The sequence below is a fragment of the Myotis davidii genome, unplaced genomic scaffold, assembly GCF_000327345.1.
Source record: "Myotis davidii unplaced genomic scaffold, ASM32734v1 scaffold44, whole genome shotgun sequence".
Lineage (NCBI taxonomy): Eukaryota > Metazoa > Chordata > Mammalia > Chiroptera > Vespertilionidae > Myotis > Myotis davidii.
The window spans coordinates 2829355-2839241 of NW_006299705.1; the positions used below are offsets into that span (position 1 = coordinate 2829355).

General features: G+C 39.6%; 1 protein-coding gene across 3 annotated transcripts in view; it reads right to left on the reverse strand.

Moving 5' to 3' along the window:
* Positions 1-9468, reverse strand: part of POC5 (POC5 centriolar protein) — a 32777-nt gene extending 23309 nt beyond the window's left edge. The window contains exons 1-4 of one of the 3 annotated variants that reach the window (XM_006775451.2): positions 9364-9468; positions 6171-6266; positions 3873-3927; positions 1807-1884 (exon numbers count right to left, since the gene is read on the reverse strand). In XM_006775451.2, coding sequence (XP_006775514.1) covers positions 1807-1884; positions 3873-3927; positions 6171-6254 — 217 coding nt within the window. In that variant the 5' untranslated portion in view covers positions 6255-6266; positions 9364-9468. Of the gene's footprint in view, positions 1-1806; positions 1885-3785; positions 3928-6170; positions 6267-9363 lie in introns of all 3 variants that reach the window. The other 2 variants (XM_006775449.2, XM_006775450.2) reach the window with 2 other exon arrangements.
* Between the last annotated feature and the right edge of the window lie 419 nt (positions 9469-9887).

The following is a 9887-nucleotide window of genomic DNA, read 5'->3' on the forward strand; positions in this document are numbered from 1 at the left end:
CCCCACCCCCCTGCCCCCCCAGCCACTCCTTAAGCTGAGTACAGGGCCAGCAGGAAGCTTGGCTTCCTCTATCGCCACGGGAGCAACCCAAGCCTCCTGCTCACTCCAGCTCCATGGCCGCCGCCATCTTAGTTGGGTTAATTTGCATACGTGATCCTGATTGGCTTGTGGCTGTGATTTGAGCATAGTGGAGGGATGGTTAATTTGCATGTTTCTCTTTTATTATAGAAGCTATATGCACTATTCTGTCGTTACAATGGTGGAGTTGGTAGGTGTGTCCAGTCCAAACAGTTGTGCTGGACACAGTCAGTGGCCCAAAAAGAGTGCTAAATTTTTGCTGCACATACTTAAAAATGTAGAGAGTAATGCTGAGCTTAAGGGTTTAGATGTAGAGTCTCTGGTCACTGAGCACATCTAGGTGAATAAAACTCTTAAGATGAGGTACAGAACTTACAAAGCTTGTGGGCAGATGAACCTATACATGAGCTCTCCCTGCCACATTGGGATGATCTTTACTGAAAAAGAACAGACTGTTCCAAACCAGAAGAGGAGGTTACACAGAAGAGAAAACTACCCCAGAAGAAACTGAAGAAACATAAACTTATGGCCTGAGAGTAAATTCAGAATGAAATAAATACTAATAAAAGTAAAAGAAGGAAAAAAAAAAAGAGCATGGAAGATCCCCTAGAAATTACATTGCCCGAGCCTTCTATTTATAAGTGAGAAAACTAAAGGACAGAGGCATTTCTTATATAGTGACTTAAATGGCCCTTACATTAAATAACATTGAATCACCTAGTATGAAAAGTATTCTATTTTTACTATATTATTTACTCTATGTCAAAGAAAAAGTTTCAATCTGGTGCTAGTATGCTTTTAAAACCTCTATAACACTTGCTAATCAGGCTGAACACACCACCACCAATAGTATTCAACCAAATTTTAATAACTTTGAGTTGCATTTATTTTTACCATTGCTTTCTATTTGTAACAAGATTATATTAGTTTTATGCTATAAACAGTAATAACATATGTAATATATTTTTCTTTTAAAATAAAAAGCTAAAAATTAATATATATGAAAACACTTAAATGATAGAACAGGTGGAATAAAGATAGGAAGAAAATCATAAAGTTAGTACACAAATGCCTGAAAATTGGGAAATGATGCATTATGAAAAAATTTAAATCGGCCAAACTATCTGATATCCTTTTGAATCTTTAAAAATATTTGTCCTCTTGCCCTAGCCGGTTTGGCCCAGTGGATAGAGCGTCAGCCTGGGGATTGAAGGGTCTTCGGTAGATTCTGGTCAAGGGCACATGCCTGAGTTGTGGGCTCAGTCCCCAGTAGAGGGTGTGCAGAAGGCAGCTGATCAATGATTCTGTCTCATCATTGATGTATTTTTCTCTCTCCCTCTCCCTTCCTTCTCTGAAAACAATAAAAGTAAGGACTTATATGCAAGTATATAGGCCTAACCAAAAAAAAATAATAAAAATAATAAAAAGAGAGCCATAATACAAAAATAAAAAAATAATAATAAAAAAATAAAAATATATTAAAAAGAAAATTGCCTTCTAACCTAGGAGATTTAAGAAAGGATGTCACATAGTATAATAAATAAACCTGTTTGTCTTAATTGTACTATTTTGATTATAAAATTATTTTAAATAGTATTAGTAAGTTAGCAACAGCATTTTAAATTCCTGCCAATAATATGCTAAAATATTCCTCTTACTACATAGATAATATGCATCAAACCACAAAATTTGTGTATATTAATAAAAACAAGCTAAAGAAAGTAATACCTTCTGTCTTTGAATGACTTGAAATATTTAAATCACATCCTTTTCTAACTTCCGTCCTTGTTTCTCTTTCTCTTCTTACTGTAAAGAAAAACACCCCAAAGCACTCTTAAATAAGTCTATTCACATACACTTAATTCAAGAAGGTTGAGGTATATAAATAAGATTTTAGAACAAAGAAAATATAACATGGTGGGTTAGAGGAACATTGAAAAAAAGAACAAGAATAAAGAAAAGATTCTGAAACTAGAAAAAGTCTTATATTAATAAACTCAATTCCACCCACCAAATATGGATGAAAAAAAAGTCAGTCTACTGTGGCATTCAATTCACACTGAGAATCAGTGGATGAATGACATTGGAACTTAGAAAAGGCTATGCTGTATAACATTGGATATTTCCAGGGGCCGCTGCTTTTCACTACCTGCAATCAAACTAAAGTGACACCCGTTCCCCCCAAAACAGGGACTTCCTTACTTCCACCTCAGGAACATTTAGTCAATACATAGCGAAAAGGAAAGTGGGAAAAACCTCACAAGAATGACTTTGCCAACTCTGACACACCTCACTTATACTAAACAATGGCAACACCAAGAATAAAGGGAATGGGATGATAAATTTACATAGTCCATTCTAACCAAGTCAATGTGTAAATCAAGATAATCTAGATTCTCTGCATGTTGTATGCTTAGGTCTCAAGTCCTTCTTGATAAAGGCAGAGCATAAACAAATACTACCCTACATACTAAAAAGAACAGGGGTCTTAAGTCTCAAGTGATAACTGAAAGGTTGCAGAGTTGGGGCATGGAAAGAACTCCTGTGTTGTGTCACTGGGAACAATAGTACAGTAATACTGTAGCCAATGGAAAAGCAAACAAGCTTCTGGTGACCACCTTAAGGGCAGAGGTTTAGAGGGCTAATACACTAATTGCCTAAATTCATTTGTAAGGGAGTATATGCAACACTTTGGGTTTGCTCAATAGGAACTCCATGTTGAGGTGCCAGTATAATCAAAACATGGTCAATATTACTGATATAAAAATGAATTCAAGGGTCGTATCTCTTAAAGATCAATAAATTTGGACAGAAAGTATTCAGTGCTAAAATGGTTCAGTGGTAGAATAAGTATATGTATTTTACAATTGTGGTCTACTTGTTGATCCAATGCAACAGGTCAAAGATTGAGAAGCAATGGAAAGGCCATGTCTACAGAGGAAGGACAATAGACACTAGGGCTGTGACTTATCAGAAAACTAGGAGCCTGCTGACTGTGAGTAGGCTGTGTCATGTGCCTTTAAGTAGGGATCCTTAGAGTTTATTGTTGATAACTGCCCATTATCAGAGCTGTTTTACAGGGGCTTTCTGTACCCTTATTTAGAGTGAGCTGTTTGGGATCCTGTACTTTACTAAATAAGGAACAAATAGGTAAAAGGAGCTTCAGCCTTCTTTTTCAACCGTTTACTCATCTATCATCATACATCCTGATTTGTATTAGCTCTAGCTCTCAATTCTGTCACTGACATAGTCCAAGGATGGATTCACGTTTGTGGTGATAATTCAAACAGTCCTCTATGCCTATATAAATACTGCTGACAAAGTCCCAGCACATGGTTCATAAGCTTAAGGGATTCTGAGGGCTACCTATGGACCTTCTTTAATTTGGGGGATTGGGCATTTATTTTTCAAGATAATCCTGACAAATAACCATTAGAACAAATACAGAGATGTTACATATTTTACTAGGAGACATGCAATGGCTACAGTGTTGCTTTAAATTTATTACTTTTCAGAAAAGTAAGTCAAAGGAAGCTCAAAGATCCAGCTGTCATATAAGAGCCAAGAATAACATTAAAATGTAAAGAGTTTCCCCAGATAATAGTGATATTCACCATTGATTGGAGAAGCATTTTCACAATCGTAAGTCAATTGCATTTATAAGTTCAAATAACATCTTAAGAGATGTTTTGAAAAATATACATAACCTTGATTATGAAGAGTATCATCAATTATAGTATGAAATCTAACATCGGGCACCACTTCTCCCTTAGAATGAGATGGCTGTGAAGTACCTGGTTCAATATTTGGAGTCACTATAGTATAACGAAGCAATTCTTCATACTCTTCCTATGAGAAACCAATAATAAATAATGTTTTATAACACTGTTGCAATGGACACTCAGGCAAAAGAATAACAAAAGCTGTACATATTTACTATGTATAAAAGTGTATAGCTATTTTATATTATTATATTTTGAAATATTTTCAACAATAGGACATGGGTAGCTTTCAACTGTAGTCATGAACCAGTAGAGTTGTGAGTTGAGGGTTACTAATAAACAGACTCTTAGTTGGGCTGACATTCTAATCAGATAATAACACAAAATTATTTCTGGTGTGTCTAGAAAACCCTTCCTTATCCCTGTCTTAAATTCTACTCTAGAGATTTATTATTTTGATGTAAAGCTTTGTCTCCTAACAAAACAACTTGAGATCTTACAAGGTACTTACATTTTAGTAAAAAAGAGGTCTGGACCCAACAATTACAATGTATGGGTTTTTGGACACCAGCTGGGTATCTTACAATTCAAATCAATCTGACACTATCCACCAGAGTTAGCATCGGATCACAGGTTAAGGGTTTAATCCTATAAGACAGCTCCCCACACCCCCAACTTCAATTAATTTCCTAGAATGGCGCACAGAACTCAAACATTTCACTTACTAGATTACCAGTATATTATAAAAGGATATAACTCAGGAACAGCCAGGTAAATTGAGGCACAGGGCCAGGTTTGAGGAAGGGGCTTGGAGCTTCCATGCCTTCTCTTAGCATGCCAGTCACCCAGCACTTCCATGTGGCTCACCACCCGAGAAGCTCCCTGAATTCTCTTTTTTGGGTTTCTATGGAGGCTCCATTACATAGGCATGATTCATTAAATCATGGCCATTGGTGACTGAACTCAATTTCCAGCCCCTCTCCCCTCCCGGGAAGTTTGGGGGTAGGACTGAAATTTCCAATCCTCTAATTACATAATTGGTTCCTCTGGCAACCAGCCCTCATCTTTAGGTGTGGGTGCAAAAGTCACCTCATAATAAAAGACCACTTTATCATTCTCATCGCTTAAGAAATTACAATGTTTTAGGAGCTCTGTGCCAGAAACCAGGATGAAGACCAAATACATATTTATTATAAATCATAATATCACAAGTATAAATGAATTAAATAGGTCCCTCTAGAAACATGTTTGGATAAGACAGAGATGAAGAGTATAGGAAAGCACTGACACCTAAAAAGATGGCACCAAGTTGGAGAGGTACCACCCAAAGGGAAGGCAAGGATACAACATCTGTCACAATTCCCGAATGCTTCTTTACTAGTAAATAATCACAGATACTTCAACAGTAGCTTCCCAAAGTCTAAATTTGTAATTTCAATTAAAGGAACACATTTGCTCATAAAATATTTTCTTGAAGCTTTTCTCATATTATACTTACTCAACATAATGTAACAAACATAATGTCCAGCTTTTTTCCTCTTAAGTGATATAATTATAAAACTCAAGATATACCATGTTAGTATTCTCTCGATTAAAACCTACTCTAGAAATCTGAATCCATATTTTTGATAAAACGTTTAGAAATAAAAGAAATTCAGAGCGTTTCATATAAAACCCATACCTTCTGCAGTCAATTTATCTGTCACTGTCCAAGCAGCAGAATGTGATGAATGTTGTGGCAACAGGGACTAGAACCTAGAGTAGAACACTAAGGAATCTAGACCTCAGAACTTTGGATGGTTTGATGTTGTATTAATTGGCATTAAAGTGAAAGCAGCATTCATAAAGAGATAGCTACAATGAGAAAATTCCAAGAAAAAAATGTTTGAGATTTACAGCTTCTCTCATTGTGTTGTTTGAAGCCTTTGTACATTAAGTAAAGAGCTTATGATTATTTTCAGAAAGATTAAAATAATGTAAGGCATGTCCCAAAGTTTGTAAAATAATTCCTAAAGTTTGGTATAATCTGATATACATTATATATTATATACACACTAGAGGCCCAATGCATGAAAATTGGTGCAAGAGTAGGCCTTCCTTCCCTTGGCTGCTGGCATTGGCTTCCCTCTGGCACCCGGGACCCCAGCTTCCCTCTTCCGGCCACCGGCAGGCACCCGGGGCCGGGCGGCTTCCCTCTGGCCCGGGCTTTCTTTGGAAGGACGTCTGGTCTAATTAGCATATTTCCCTTTTATTATTATAGATTATAATTATAAATGTAAATGGCATGAATGAAAAATGTATTCCCAGTTTTCCCTCATACTATTTGTTGAAAATAAGTAAGTCATAACAAATTTAGACATGTCTTCCTACCTGAAGATCTGAAGAGCTTGAACTGTTTTGGTTGCAGTCATTCTGCATAACTGGAAATGAGTATTTCTCCTCATCTGATGACATTCTGTAAAAATACTATAAAACAGTAAACGTTAACTTTAGTTTTTCCCCTTCAATATTTAAACTAAAATAGAATTCCTTACATAGAGATGGAACACCATCCAAAACAATAATTGTGATATTTTAAAATCATTCCACATATTAGAGCAACCATAGACAAAATCATTGGACAAGAAAAAATAGTTAAAGACTCAATTCCCAAAATTAGTGAGTTTATAAAGTAGCAAAGGAGATGAAACAAATACATGAAAGGTTAAAGAAAAATGGAGGCTCCTCAGAAACGTCCGCACAGTAGAGGGTTGAGAATAATGGATTGCGACCTCTGTTCTTAACAATGTGTGACAACCTAGATGTTGTGCACTTTCTTTGAAGATGCTGAACCAAGGAGAATGAACAATTTGAGCAAATTCCCTGCTTGGGAAACTTACCTTTTGGAAGTATTATTTTAAGAAAAGTAAGCTTATACAAAACAACAGATTCTAATACGCACATAGAAAAATTGTTGAAAGTCCTAAAAATAAATAAATAAAAGTACTTTTAGTAACTAGTAAGTAAATTATTTAAAAGACAAGTAGTGACTATTCAAACTATCTGAATACTAGTAACATGTAAGACATTGGTGAGGAAGTAAGATGAGTCCTCAAGGACTTATAATCTATAGGGAGGGGCCAGATAGGTATATAAGTGACTGATGAAAAAAGTGCTGATAGACCCTAAACAAAAGAGGTGCAAATAAAGGAGGCAGGAGTAGCCATTTTTCATGGGGTGAGATCCTGAGGATGTGAAGAAGTAAGAATGGAGCCAGAGAAAATTTTAATAGAGAAAATGACCCCAGTGTTGCGATCTGAAAGACAGATAAAAGTTATCAGGGTATACTAGGCAGTAGAGTTGCATAAGCAAAGACACAGGCATGGACAGGTATGCTAGGAACGTAAGTATAATAGTTAAGGCTGTAAGCAAAGGGTGTAAAGCAAGGCTTGGCTGAGAGCAGCCAGATCACGGAAGATCATGATTATGTCATGTTAAAAAGTTTGGTCTTTATTTTAGAGAAGTTATTAAACTGTTTTAAACAAGTGATAACCAGATCATGCTTGTCTTTTAGAATGATCACTCTGGCAACTTTCAAGATGAATTAGAGAGTTGGGGTCCTGAAGAAAGAGAGATCAATTGAGAGCTGAATGCAGCAGTCCAAGAAGTAAGTGTTCCCTCTGGCAGTAATCCAGGAGATAAATGAGGACCTGAATCTAGGAGTCAGCAATGGGAAGTAGATGAAGGGTATGACTATGAGACAGTTGTGTTATGGCAATGAAAATGAGAGACCCTCGTTAATAAATTGGTTCAGGGATTAAAGGGAGGAATTGTTAATAGCTTCCAGGAGTCTGACTTGAGTAACTAGATAGATGATAGTGCCACTCACCAAGGCAAGAAATGTAGGAAGGGGAGCAGGTTATTTCTTACTCCGAAGTCCATATACCCAAATTGTATGCACTATTTTTAATATAAATGCACATGCGTGTATTTTTCTAGGAAGAGGATCCTTAGCTTCCAATATGTGTTCAGAGGAAACTACAACCTAATAAAGTGAAGGGCCACTACCATAGTGAGACAAAGGTTAAAACCACGACCACTAACATTTAAAGGGGAGCAAGAAAAGCCAACAAAGAAGACTACAAAGACCAATAAAACTATCAGAAAGAACAGCATCACAAAAGCCTAGAGAAGGAAGTCAGAGCCACATACCAAGATGAGAACTGGACAGAATCCCTTGAATTTGGCAGTCAGGAAGTTGCTATGACATTTCCCTGAACAATTCCAGTGGAAAGTAGAACAGGTCTCAATCACAGTGGGCTGAAAAGTAAGTGAGATGAGGAAATTGAAGCAGAAAGGGTGGATCCAGGGAAACCGCAATATTAGAAGAAACATGAATTGGGGCTAGATTGTGGAAAGGATAGCTCAACTTTATTCAGTGGCTGTTCCTGAATATACAAGTGAACTAAATCTCTGCCTGCCTGTCTTTCGCTAAGCCACTTAGGAAGGATAAAATAAGCACATACATCTCAGCAAGGAATGGCTGCTCCACAGGACTTCAAACCCACCCCTGTGGTAAGTGGTCCATCCCTGTTTCCATCCACTTCTTCCTTTAGGATGTGCTTGCTGGTCAGTTACGTATAGGAGTGGGGGTGGGGCGGGGCTGATTATTTAAAAAAACAAAGGAACTGCACAGTATGGTCGGACTAATAGGGAGTCTTTGAATAGAGACACTGCAGACACGAAACAACTACTGTACTTTTGAAAAACACGGGCTCAATCTTCCACCTGCCCTGCTGTGATGCCAACAAGGTATGGCCGTTTATGTGAAACTCTGCAACGGTAGCATTAACTTCTCCTAGGTTCAGAAACAAAGGAGGAAAATGGAGCTTGCTTTCACGGGTGGCGGACGTACATCGGTTCACTAAATTTTCAGTATTTTCTAACCCAAAACGTCAAAAACCAGGGATAAAAGATTCCGAGGGCTTCTTTATGGCCAGGTAAACCAAAGTACGTCTTGGTAATCACCTGGCTGATGGGGAAAGAGGGATCCTTGTGGGAACTCAAAAGTAAGCCCTAAGAGGCAGAGGAGGGGTGACAGGTGCAAGCCGGCGGCAGGGTGCGCCCCGCGCCCCTCGCGGACCGGGCCACCTGCAGGCAAGATCAGGGCGCGCGGGCCGCTCCCACGCCAAGGGCTCGCAGCAGACGGGAAAGCAGTTGCGAGTCGGCAAAGGGCTAGTTCTTTCCGATCACTTTCCTACCCACCCGTTTTAATCACATTCTTACTTAAAAACAAGGAAGCGTTTGACATGGTTATTTCCCCCCCTTAACGTTTTAAATGGCCAGAACCTATGGGACAGTAACCGCTACATTTAAGGCATCCCTCCTCCTTCCCTCTCTTCGCCACGACTCGGAGAGGAAAACCTCGCGACCTTGCTGCCCCGCTGAACAGCAGAAAGGCGGAGTCTAGGGGACGATGCTCCCAGCCCGGAGCCCGGGGGCGGAAATCTGGGCCAAAGCACTTTAAAGCCCACTCCGCTGCCTCCGCCAGGGGCTCGGGGTCGCCCAGGGCGCCGCTACCCACCGTCGCAGCTCTCCAGGAACCCCGACTCCTCCGTCCGCGTCAGCCCGCCGCGTCCCTGCTAAAGCCACAGCCAGTACCGGAGCTACCTTAGCAGCAGCCTGACAGTTTCAAACTGCAGGGAGGAATTAAGGACGGCCCTGGGCATTGGCCCCGACCTTCAGCAACCTGACGTGTGATTGGTCAGCCAGCCGGGGGCGGGGTCTTAGACCGCGGCAGGGAGAAACCGGAGTTAAGTTACTAAGGAAAGCCCCGCCCTCTGGTCCTGAGGGGGCGGGGTCTTAAGGAGCCCTGCGGAGCATCTGGGAGCGCATGCTCAGTTCCGTTCTGCTACTGCCGACCGCAAGCCGCTTCTGAAACGGGATTTGGCTGCTGAGCAGGGCGAAAGTCAGCCAGGGCGGAATGCTGTTGTCTTTCGATAATACCCAATCTATGCGTGTGGTCCTCATGCATAAAAGTCATCTGCGTATACAGGTGCCTTGCAACAGGATCACTTGGAGGTGCTTTTAAAAAAAATACACATTCCT